The following is a 13282-nucleotide window of genomic DNA, read 5'->3' on the forward strand; positions in this document are numbered from 1 at the left end:
GTTGGTTTTGTCAAATCTTAAAACATGATTTAGGATAAGATTCTTCCACATATCCTTACATTAATTGAAGAAGCATCTTACAATCCTTTTTGCTTACCCTAACATACCCTGACTGTATTTAGGAGTTCCATATGCACCATTGACTGACTCTTCTTTCAGTCACTTTGGCTATTCTAGTTTCTCTGTAATAGTGGCCTCTCAGTTCAACTATAGGAATGAAATAACTTGTGTTCTCAGGTTGGTTTGGTCACTATGATTCACACTTGATATTATTTTTATTATAGCAGGGTAGATAAATACTTCATCAGTTAAAACAGAACTATCTATTAGTATAGGTTCAAATAGTGATTTTTAAGTTAATTATGCCAAACTTATACAATGGGTATGAAACAGGTCACTCCCCCTGCCACACCTATGCATTTAGAGAACATAGCATTACTCCCTGATCTGAACTCAAGAGCTAGCAACATGGCTATACATAGGATATCTCATTCTAAAGGAATTTTAGATATGCTATGCTAAAATTGAAATATGCATTTCACCTAGGGCCATTTGTTGTGGCTCATAGCTATACAAACATTTGTCTATTTTCTATTTGTCATCTATCAATCACCTATCACACATCTATCATCTATTATCTAGCTATCTATTACCTGTCATCTATATCTATCTGGCTATGTATCATTTATTATCTACCATCTTCCACATCTGTCTATAAATCACCTATTATCTGTCTATAATCTACCTTTTTTATCATTTATATCAATCATCTATGAATTATCTATCATCTATCCATCAGTTTATTGGATAAATTTTATTTAAGTTTAAGGAAAAAATATTGATATTATTATATGAGTACCTAAATCCTTAAATTACAAATACTACTGTCTCTTGTTTTATTTTCCTTAAACATCTGTCTAAGTCCAATGGAAGAGTTTTTAGGAGACAATGTTTACAATCAGTTTCACTATCTTCATGCTCTGTAAAATGGTTCAGCTAAGTGGTATTATTCTGTAAACTTAGGTCTGCATCAGGAGTCACCAAAGTATTTAGAGATAGCACTGTTGGCCTCTCCTTGAACAAGAAGCTGTCATTTTTACACTGTACTCAGCTTCTCTGTTTACCAAGCAGAAGAGAAAGGGAAATAAATGAAAGATTGTTGAAAAGGCTTTAAAACCAGAGAGAGGAAAATTTCACCTTCACTGAAAAATAAAAACATGAATCAAACTTGTGTGCCTGTGGTCCTTACCCAAAACACACCAAGGGGTGCTTTTTTAGTCAAGAACAGTAGTAGGACAGCTGTCCCAGTTTTCAGCAAGCCTATTCACTCACCTCATCTAGTCAAGTATAAGAAGAAAATTAGTGAATTAAGGATAGGACAGAAACAATAGGCAATAAAGCGTGCACACTCTCCATTGATTTCAACACAGCCAAAGCTACCTATGCTTAAAATATTAGCAATGTTGCATTATTCTCAGAATGAAGAGAGAACTCATAAAACATGGTCTACATAGGCTGAATGGAGTGACATTTTCCTGCCTCTTTAGCCTCATCTGGTACCCTTCTTTCCTTTATTTTCCTTGTTCATATTTAATCACCTTTATTTAATCTCTGAAACACACCAAAGCCCATATACCCCCAGCATACACGTGCAGAGCCTAAGCCTATATTGTTTTTTTTTTTTTTTCATTCTGGAAAGCTTTTGATTACCCACTACTCACAACCCTCCCCTTAACTATAGTTCCTTTGCCATGACAATTTTTCATATTTTCTACAAAGTTTTTTGATCAAAAGGCATTCCCACTCTTTACCTAGCTAATTCATGTTCCTCTTGTTCAATTGTTGCTCTTCTAGGATTCCTTCCTTGGATCCAAATGTGGGCCAACCTTCCTTAAAATACTTGATTTGCTTGCAAATTTGTCAGCAATAGTTTATATTCACATGGTGATTATTGGATATAGTACCTGGCACATTGTTCCCATCCAAAAGATATGTACTGAATTAAAAAAAAAGAATGAAATCAATTTCATTACTATGTCTTCTCATAGTAATGAAAACATAGCTGGATCTTTTTGTGCTTTTAAAGATACTGCTTGATCTCCTTTGGCAGCCTACATTTATAGGTTTCTTATTTAATATTTCTGGGTTAAGAACTTTTTTAAACCAAATCTAAAATCCTACTGATGAAATAAAAATCCATTTTTCTTCTTTAATGATTTCCAAGAGCTGTTCCTGATTCGCTGTCTATTTCAAATCATAATCAGTGTCTCTCCTTTCTTGTGCCTCACTCTTGTCTTTTCATTTCGATTATAGATACTCTTTCAGATCAGTCATGTTTTCAGGGACACAGGGAGGTCTTTTTTTTTTTAAGGATCTGAGTTGGTATTTAAAATCCAAAGGTGCTTTAGTTGGGTTGCTCTTTCGCAGACATGTCTTACCCTGAAGGAATCACATGCCAGCAAGGGCTAGCCAGCATCCTCTGGAGACACCTTTCTCCTAGGGGCCACTGAGAAAATAGGGACATACATAATTAAGATATTTTTAGCTTCTTGGGTTGTTCTGATGCTTTCTTAGAAGGCGTGGGTAGGGCTTTACAGGGCTGGAAGTCTCCCCTTCCACATTCACAAAAATCAGCACTCTTCATTCCCTTGACAGCTGCTGGCATCTTCCTGAAAAGCTTTCAAAGCATAGGTCTCCTCTTTATAATGAAACCAGTGAGGCTCCAATGCAGTGGCTGCAATCCTTATCTTACGCTGCGGTAAAATGCTCTAATTTAGATTCACAAAAGGATTCTGTCCCCTTTACTTAGGAGAGCTGTGCAATTTGTCCATAAAAGACTGTGCAGTGCCATTAACGCATACCATAAGTGCTCAGCGTCTTTGCGTTCATTAAACTGCACATCCTTATGCATAACCTTCCCAGCCTCTGAGCCTGTTTTCTTCCTTTGAAGAGTGACAAACGGCAAAAGGGTGAGGGGCCCCCAAGCAACATTGTTACCTTTGAGGAACGTGAAAACCTTGATTTCTAGCAAAACAAAACAAAACAAAACAAAACAAAACAAAACAAACAATAACAAAACCTCAATACTTTCTTACCTAAAGCAGTTTTTATTCTCTTGGGAAAAACTTGTTCTATGGCCAAGAGAGTGACCTCTTACCTCTGAACTTCAGACAGATCTTTGACAATAGAAAGCCTTTGAAGACAGTAACTAGGAAACTCCTTAGCTAGTGTTTAGTGAACACCCACCGTATCCTTGCTATTGATACTGAGTCATCGAGGGGAGGGAAGTTATAAAATATTAAAATACTAAAAGTTTCTGAACTTCGGTCATAACTATAGAACTTTGCTTTCTTTTTAAAAGTTTTTTATTAGCACATATTAGTTATACATAATAGTATGGTTGTCACAACATTTTCATACATGTATATAGTGCATTTTGATGATACTCACCTCTCATTACACTCTGCTGTCCCCTTTCACTCTTGTTGATGTCCTTCCTCTTCTCAACTAGTCCCCCATGTGCTTTCTTGTCTTTTGTTGTTGTTTGTTTTGAATTTAGTTTTTTGTTTGATTTTTTTTTTTTGTAATCCGAAGAGTTTAACTAGGGTTACTTACAGGGACATGGGTAAGGCATCATTTACAGGAGCTGGGGCTCCTTATTCATAGCTACACCACTGAAGAAAATCTCTCTCCCTCACACAGGTACCATTAAATACCTATAGAACCTCAGATTCCTTGTTTGATCAAAAGATAGGCATTTTGTGAGAAGGAGTAGACTGTTCTGGTTTGGTTTTGGTTTTAGTGGTGGAAGGAGATTCTAGGTGACAATATGGTTCTGGGCATGGGGAGCACTAATTATATCACAGCACGCATGCGTTCCCAGTGGCATAGTCACTATCCTAGACCCTTATCTAAGAGGTTCTCTTTCTAAACTCTGCCTGCCTTTCTCTGATTCCTTTAGACATTCCTCAAGCTTGTGAGATTTCTTCTCGTTTCCCTCTTAGGTACACCCGAGAGCCTAGCGGAGAAGGAACGACAACTCTCCACCATGATTACCCAGCTCATCAGCTTGCGGGAGCAGCTCCTGGCAGCGCACGATGAACAGAAAAAGCTGGCAGCCTCACAGATCGAGAAACAGCGGCAGCAAATGGACCTTGCTCGCCAACAACAAGAACAGGTGAGGCTTGCAAAAGGAGCCAGGGAATGGAGATGTGGTGGGGTGGGCGCCAAGCGCAGCGGGCAATCACACTGATTGGTCTATTTGTTGTAGGCTTTCTTCAGAAAATAGAATCAGGAAAATTCAAAAGAAGAAGAGGAGGAAAAGAAAGAAGGGAGGAGGGAGACTTCTAGAAATCCAGGGTTCAAGAAAACTGAGGGCAAAGAAATGCATCCTAGCTAGCGAGACTGAGGGCAGGCATGACTTTTAGAAGATGTGGTTTGAATTACTTTGGTATAGCCATCTACAGAGGTGCCCAGCTAATCCCAGTGCTGACCGTAGGCCTTCTCTCCAGGCCTTCTCTAGAAAGAAGGGATTATCTTCCAGAAAAAATTTGGGACCCTTCAGCTCACTGGCCCAGTGATTTTTTTCCCCTTTGACTTTAAAATGAGAACCCCATGCAGTTTGTTCCCTCCAAATAGCCCTGCCTGGCTTATGATTACTTTCGAAGGTAATTCCTAATATTCCATCCCTCATCCATGTAAGGTTGTGCTGGGTTGGATGGTGAGTTACAGTCACTTTCTTGAGTGCAGACAAGTCATTGAGAGCAAATGAATACCTGGCTCCTCAAGGACTAGATGTGATTGACTCAGAAATGAGAATGCAGAAGAAATATCCGAATTTAAATGCGTGTCTTTTAGAAAATGAAGCACTTTTACAAATGATTTTCTTGTCTCCCAGAGTGCATTAATATAACAATGATCCTATAGCATAGTCTCTCACACCCTAGATCAGACAGATCCAAATTAATGTGCAGTTTTTAGAAATCTGACATTATTACTGGAATTATCTTTTCAGTTAAATGTATTTTACAGGGATATATAGAGAAGTATATGCTCTGTTGATTTTAATGAGTTGTGACGTCTGGTATTTTATATGCTTGAGTATTTGCCCACATGTAGGAATATGGACTCAGCCTCTAATGGAAAATAACATAAAGGAACACTGTAAAAAATCAGAAGTTAGAATGTCATTTAGCCATCCAGAGATGACACAGTAATTAACTATTGACACTTGTGAATAAGCTAGCACAAATTAATCTTGACACATTTGCAGACGAGTGATATCTTACAGTGAACACTTTGTAATTATATTTCAAAATGAAAATTAAATGACACTTAAAACTAGGTTGTCATGCTCAATGAAGCGAGCATGTAGCTCAACCGATTGGCAAATAAAATTCAGAGTTTGAGCCACATGGTGCTTATGTACCATACTTCACTGTGTCAAACCCATGTATGTAGAGTGGATGATGGTAATTGCACCGTGGTGTTTCCGATGCATTTCCAGGCAGCACTTTATCATTTACGAGGGACCATCAATATTAGATGCCTGGTGGTATTTCACCAGTTTACTAAGAGGAAATAAATATGCAGAGGTTCCAGTGTCCACACCTAGAGCTGCAGAGTGAGTGGTTCATTTCTGATTTGAGTGACAGCAAGCAGAGTAGAGTGTCCTAACCTGATTAAATCCTGTTTCTGTGTGGACTGGAAGCTCTTGGAAAGAGCAATCCTAGTTCTCAAACTGGAGTCACTTAGAGGCCCCAGCATTACACTTCCAGTATGAACCAGTTGTCAGCAGAAACTATGGAGCAGCATCGAAGTCTCCCATTGTGTTGTCATAAACTGGATGACATGATTGGTTTTTACCAGGTTCTAGGTAAGGGAAAGTGACAGGAAGACCTAAGATGCATGTAGGTAGATTGGAGTCATCTGCACCCATTTTTACTCCGCACACAGCTCATTCTAGAATCCTTGGCTTTTGGAAATAAGCAGACGGAGGACTCTTAATCACACAGCACTATGGAATTTTGTCCTCCTGGTTGCTCTTGGGCTCTCCATGCTTCTTTGTTTCACATGGAATACTCTGAAAGAACCCTATTTAGAGCCTAAGGCTATGGTCATCTGTGAGGTGGGCAGTGAGTGAGCAGATAGGGAATGCTGACCCTGGTTAGTTAGGCAGCAAGCTCCACCTTCTTACAAAGGTCTTTTGCCCTCCTAAGGGACAGAGGTGGTCTCCAGTAGGATTTGGATTTCATGGCTAGTATTTCTTTTCATAGACCAGATAACTTTTTAAGATACTTCGTTCGATTGCTGTGCAAAGAAAGGGACTATAATACCTGTATGCAAATCCTGTACTATAGAACAAGTCCATTGCCATCTTAGAACTGCTCTGTAGATCAGAGAATGCCATCCAAAAAGCTAAAGATTTTTGCTGTTTACCTTGTTTTTATGTCTCCTTGATAATATTTGTAAGTGTAAATGACAGAAATAGATCTGTGGCACATTAGAAAGCCCTTTGCTTGCAGATTTTGCGTTTCATAGCCAGACAAGCCTCTTTGGACAAATGTGGCTAGAGTTTTCCTGTTTATTCTGCAAGGATCTAGTTTCCAAAGTTCTGTAGTGGACCAGTCAATGCAGACTGAGGAGTTTGCTCTCAGCTAGAATACAAGAACACAAGACTGTAGTTTGCATCTCTGGATAAAGTAGAGACATGCCGCTGGCTCAGATGCTTCTCCTTTCCTCGCTGGTCCCACTGACTCCATTCAAAGGGAGTCTTTCACATTGAGGCCCAGTAAAGCATTTGGGCAGTAGCAGGAGAGATGTGGAGATAATGGCAAAGGTGCAAGCATTTCATTTTAACCTAATGGAACTTTATTTCTGATAGATCGCAAGACAACAGCAGCAACTTCTTCAGCAGCAGCACAAGATTAATCTCCTGCAGCAACAGATCCAGGTCAGTGTGTTTTATTATCTCATCTGATTACCCAATGTGCTCCTCCTTGAAAATGGAATTTAAGGCATTGTAAATGCACGCCTGTCTTATCAACAGTGCCAATGTGGCTGTTACTCAAGGGCGATCGATGCTGTACACAGTTGTTGTCCTAGGAGACAGCCCTGTGGTGGTCATAGCATGGTGTGACGTGTGAGTAGAATACACCTACACACCCTTCTCAGCCTTGCCTTCTTCCATTTGCCCTAAAGCCACCAAGCTCCTGGTTTCCAAGGCAGCATACATAGATGCTGTTTTCACTGCTAAAAGCCGCTTTCTGCTTTGTGTTTTATTATGTAATAGGGCCACAGAGAGAAGATTACTTTTATTTACTCTTTAGGACTGGTTGGGTCAATTCTGAGAAGAATCTGGGAAAAGCCTTTTAATAATTAACTTCTTTCTTTGCAAGTACTAACTGCATTGTCTTTGGACTCTAAGGAAAACTGATAGAGCAATGGACAGTGGCCTGTCTTCAAGGAGCTTACAATCTAGGCAGCAAGAAAAATGGTTCTGAATAATTGTAACCTATTTTAGAGAAGTCAAGTCATTATTTCTACTTATTTATTTTTCTAGCAGCAGTATAAAAATGTGCAGTTCATTACAGGGAAGGTCATGGTCTGATTTATGTTGTTCCTTTAGACACCTGATGATTAACTCGACAGCTGTTTCAGATACATAGGGAGAATGGCTTCTATTTCTGAATAGAAACCTGTGTGTGAATTGTAGAAAGTGCTAGAATAAAACACTGGCTGTCTAGATTTACCTTCAGAACACTAATCCCAGAGCAATGCTTAGCCAACCGTAGAATTCTGTCTCTTGCTTGTTGTATTTTCTAGTCTGTTGGGATCTAGCCCACCACAGCTGAGCCAGTGTCTTCTGGAGTTTCTTAGCACCTTTGCTGAGGTTGATATCCTGCCTTCTCGCCCTCCCCAAAGCACCAGTAACATAAACTCATAGCTTCCTCTAATGTTCAACTGTATTGATGAATCCCAGTGATTTTAACTTAGATCTTTGCTTCATTTTGTTACTCATTCTTAGTGTTCTGGGCACTGTGACTACACTAAAAATTCCGATCGTGTCTAGAGAGGTACCTCTCCTCAATTTAGTTTTTTGTTTCGGCAACTTCACTGGGAGGGAGGATTTAGCTGGAATGTGTCGTCTGGTTTGTTCTGATTTTGTATTCTGTATTCAAATCTATGTTTCAAAATCAAGGTAGAATGTCTTTTGCATTTTTGATGGTCAGACCTCACAATTCAATCTGGGAATAATTTCTCATCTTGATATCTCTTTCATGCCTCATGCTGAGGTTCTTAATTACATAGCTATCCAGGTGTCCCCTTGTCTGCACTTATTAAAGTTTCCAGTGTGTTTCCTACTCCTGGGGGTAAGATTTTTAGTCTGTGGTTTCTTACATGTTTCTCTAGTTTTCTCCAAGAACTCAGGGGTGTTAAATAACACAATCAGTTAGTTCCCTTTGTGGACACTCCTATAAGGGTATGTATTTATGTATTTCTAATATATTCTGCTTCTCCTCCAATGCTATTTATATCAACTGACTGCCTTCATTGACATCTCCCCTGCTATTGAAAATCTCAGATGAATAGCAGTCAGTTCATAGTATTTTTATGAAATATTATAGTTATTGATTACATATGGTTTTATCATTGTAACATGAAATTGATGTGTTTTAAGTAAATGTGGAACACAACCTTAAAATATTAATCTGAATACTCACTTTGAGAAGATAAGTATGGGCCTGGGGGATAGCTCAGCTGGTAAAGTGCTTGGCATGCAGCATGAAGCCCCAAGTTCCATTCCCAGAACCCTACTTGTAATCCCAGCACTTGGGAAGCAGAGACAAATGTATTCCTGGGGTTTGCTGGTTAACTAGATTAGCCTCAGTGATAAGCTCCAGGCAAATGAGAGACACTGTCTTAATAAAATAAGATAGTCAGCACAGGAGAAATAGCATGCAAGGTTGACTTCTGGCCTCCATAGGCACATACATACATGTATATGCAGGCCTCCCCGCGTGTGTCTACTCAAACATTCATGTGCATGTGCACACGCACACACACATACACACACACACAGAGAGAGAGAGAGAGAGAGAGAGAGAGAGAGAGAGAATATAAACTGTTTTTTAAGAGATTTTTTAATTACCTGATTTTTGGCACATTTTTCATTGGTTAAATTTTTTAAAATTTAGCTAATCAGCAATTGAACTCAGAAATCAAAGTTATAAAACAACAGAGGTACACAATGCCAGTTTTAGGCTCACTTTAGAGATTTAGGTTTTTTTCTACAAGAATCTATGCTTTTCAAAATAAGAGAGCAGCAAGGCTTCTGTTTACTGTTCCTTCTGTCCTGGGCTCCTGCTTCATGACCTGTCTTGTCAGCACTTATCTTATCAGTGGGAGACCATTCTAAGAATATTTCAAATGCTGAAAATACTCCTTACACAAAACATATTTATCTCTGACACTTACAAAGCAAGTTTTTATGTTCAGCCTTTTGGTTAGTTCTTTGGGAGAGTATATGAGTTAACTGTATTTTTTTTTATTTATTTTACAATACTATTCAGTTCTACATAATAGCCACAGATTTCCTTGTTCTCTCCCTTCCTGCCCCCCTCCCCTTCCCCCCAGCATTCCCACCTCCTCCAGATCAAGGTCTCCCCCAAGGACTGGGATCGACCTGATAGACTCAGTCCATGCAGGCCAGTCCCCTCCTCCCAGATTGAGCCAAGCGTCCCTGCATAAGTCCCAGGTTTCAAACAGGTAACTCATGCAACGAGCCCAGGACCTGGTACCACTGCCTAGATGCCTCCCAAACAGATCAAGTCAATCGACTGTCTCACCTATTCAGAGGGCCTGATCCAGTTGGGGGCCCCTCAGCCTTTGGTTCATAGTTCATGTGTTTCCATTCATTTGGTTATTTGTCCCTGTGCTTTATCCAACCTTGGTTTCAACAATTCTTGCTCATATAAACCCTTCTCTTTCTCACTAATTAGACTCCCAGCGCTCCACCAGGGGCCTAGCCGTGGATGTCTCCATCCAGATTCCTCAGTCCTTAGCATTTGTGTGCCGTGGTGCCTGTGTGGAGATCAGAGGATAACTCTGAGCAGTTGTTTCTCTCCTGCTACTCTGCTCTGAGCTCAAGCTCAGCTCCTCAGGCCTGTGTGGCAAATGCTTTCTACCTGCTGAGTGTAGCTATGATCATGAACATTAAGGACAAGGTGATAGGAAAGATTGGCAAAAGAGTTAGCTGTATTTTTAAAGATAGTTTCTCACTAACCATAAACATAGTCTAATTTATAAGAAAGTTGAGTTAATTTTAATGTACTTTTAGAGGAAAAATGTGAGATTAAAGGCTAGTTCAATAATGCTTTTTTTAAATCACACAAAGAAAAACATGCTTCCATCTGAAACAGAACTAACAGGATGATTAAAAATTAAATCTAGCCTCTTAACTTTTTTTTTTTTCTGAGACAGAGTCTCACTGTGTAGACCAGGCTGGCCTGGAACTCAGAGAGACCTGCTGTTTGTTCTGCGTCCCTAGCTCTGGGATTAAAGGCCAATTTAACTGCTTTTCTTAAAGTTCCCAATGACTACAAAGGCAATTTGAAAAGTTTAGCACTTTTAACCTTCTCCCATCTTGAGTCCTATAACCTGTTAGCACATATGTTCGGCAAGAATTACCTTCACAATCAGCTGTAGGTATTACGTAGCTATATTCAAGATGTTATTCTAGTTCAGTATGCTGGTTGGTTTTCCAGTTTTCCAAACTTTAGTAGAAAGGGGGAAGTGTCTAAACTATCTTAACAACTGCATGCAAGCACATCTGGATCTATTTTAAGAGCAATGAATATAAACTTCGATGATTTGCCCAAATGAAAACCATGGTCTTTCATTAGAATTAGGAAAAGACATGATTGAGATAGTATTATAAAGGTTCCCATGAGGATTATATATATATATTATATTTATGTATATATAAACACAATTTTGCTTTGGTGAATCCTAACTATACTTTCTAAGGAATTCTTCTAAGACTGTGTAAGTAGAGTTGAAAAATATAATGAATGATTTTGTGAACTTTTTAAATGGTTTTGATGAGCTAATGTTTACCATTTTTAAAAAATCAGGATAATAATTTAAATGATTATTAACACAGTTTAATATTAACAGATGCTGTTTGCCTGGTGAACTCAAATCCCTGTTTGTGTTTTGGGGGGAAATGGTGATTCCTCTAAGTTGTTACATATTAAATGAATCTTTTCAATGGAACCCAGGAAAAATCAGGCATTATTTATATCCCGAGACAGTAAGACCATGGAATGTAAAACTACAAGCTCAAGGAATGTGGCTCTTCCTACTTGGCAATGTTGCTTCTTAATGCTGTAATTCCAAAGGAAGATAATGGCTTCAGTCATTTCAACCTACCTTCCCGACCAGATGCACTGTAGTACCTCAGCCAGGGTTCTGGGCACTTTATTCATGAGTTATGTGAACTTACATACAAAACCCACTTTTGATGTGTCTGATAGTTGTTACAGTGTTTTAATCAGCTAGTCAAGGGAGGGCTATGTTAGATGAAAAATATTTTATAAATCCAGATACTTTGATTTTCTTATGTATTTCTTTATCTACTCTCATTTGGCTGTATCATAGATTTGAATCAGATGAGCCATTCCTGATCCAATATCCCATACTGTGGCACCTGTAACCTGTCATTAGGAATACATTTAATGATGGCTTCTCATGCTGCAACTTAGTCTTTACAAGAGAATTCAGCTCATTAAAATATCTTTGTGAAAAAAAAAAAAAACCTTATTTTTTCAGAAATGAATGGAGTGATCCAATTATCAAAGTCTTCTCAGACCAGGGTTTAGAGTCATTCAAGTGGCCTGTCTTCAGGACTGACTAAAGAATAGTCTCCTACAGATGAACTGGCGACTGGGGATTTCCACAGGCAGTTGGCTTTCGGGACAAGAGCTGATGTGGTCAGTTCAGGCAGCATATCTTCTTGAGTAAAACTGGGAAACTTGGAATCATTATCTCACTATTTTATGATTACTATCCAGATATTCCTTGCCCCTGTCCATCATTCAGACACATGTTAGGTGGGAAACTCAGTCTGTAGTGAGCCAGAAACAAATGCCATGCTATTTCTTTACAGGGCCGTGTCTTGCCGGAATTCCTCTCTTTTCATTGCTATAGGACATGCTATTTATTGACTTTCCCCCAAATTGTTTTTCGGTTTTATTTTGTGGAAGATTTTTTCTTTTCTTAAGAGCATATGAATGTTTTCATATGTAGCATTTTCTAGTTTAGTTATGATATATTCCTACACACTTCTGGTGTATTTCATGTGTGTCTGCATTACTTGTGTGGCTGAGTACCAATAAATGTGTGTTTTCCTTCCCCTGTGAGAAAATCAGAGATACACAAATATGCCAAGCAAGAAAATGATTATCTTAAACAATCAAACAGGATGGTTTGAGATGTCCTCTGTCTTTCGGCTATGCTTTGCCTGTGGCTTCCTTCAGTATGATTAACTACAGATATTTCAGGTATCTGCTGAGCAGAATAAAGGACTACCTTTTTATGTGAAGTAGTTGTCTAAAGATCAGAAATAATTACTTTGTACATTAGCCTTCATGGCCTGCTTGACCTGGTTAATTAATTTTTTGCTAGCATAAAATAATAGATATATATTTGAGGATATGCTTCATCGTTAAGTATCTAATTGACCTCTAATTTTAAGAGCTGGCCCTTCCATTTATTGTCTTTCCAAGATGGCTAGAGCAGTGCACAGTCAAAGCTGGCTTCCACTCTCCAGCTTAGGTTGCATCTCTTTCCTAACTGCAGGTAGGGTTGAGAAACAGAAGGCAATTACATGGCTCCTGGTTGGGCTCTAGCAAACTGTCTGGTTCTGTGTGGTATTGATCACGTAATGGACCTCCTTGCAAAAGCCTTGGAAAGAAGCAAATAAATCCTTCGAAAGCAATTTGATACTTCTATTGGCATTGTACATGTGTCTGGTAGTCTCTTGCCATGCAATGAAATAAACAAAGCTTAGAAGTCTAGGATTAGTCCCCAGCTTCAGCAAGCCCTTCAAATATCTTGTAATTCTATCTTCAATCATGAATTAGCCAAGAAAAACAGACCCTCTCTCCTCTCTATTTCTCTGCTCTGTGCTGTTTTCAGTTGCCCACAGGCAAGCTGTGGTGATCTTCTTTGGAAGTTTAAAACCAAGATAAAAATGCAAATCTAATTATTTCTTTTCTGT

General features: G+C 38.9%; 1 protein-coding gene across 15 annotated transcripts in view; it reads left to right on the forward strand.

Annotated features, from left to right (window-relative positions):
* Sox6 (SRY-box transcription factor 6) overlaps positions 1-13282 on the forward strand; it is a 560497-nt gene that overhangs the window by 371769 nt on the left and 175446 nt on the right. For all 15 annotated transcript variants that reach the window (XM_028884562.2, XM_028884567.2, XM_028884566.2 and 12 more), the window contains 2 exons: positions 4005-4177; positions 6884-6952. In XM_028884562.2, the coding sequence (XP_028740395.1) occupies positions 4005-4177; positions 6884-6952 (242 nt within the window). The remainder of the gene's footprint in view (positions 1-4004; positions 4178-6883; positions 6953-13282) is intronic.

Source organism: Peromyscus leucopus, chromosome 1, assembly GCF_004664715.2.
Source record: "Peromyscus leucopus breed LL Stock chromosome 1, UCI_PerLeu_2.1, whole genome shotgun sequence".
Classification (NCBI taxonomy): domain Eukaryota; kingdom Metazoa; phylum Chordata; class Mammalia; order Rodentia; family Cricetidae; genus Peromyscus; species Peromyscus leucopus.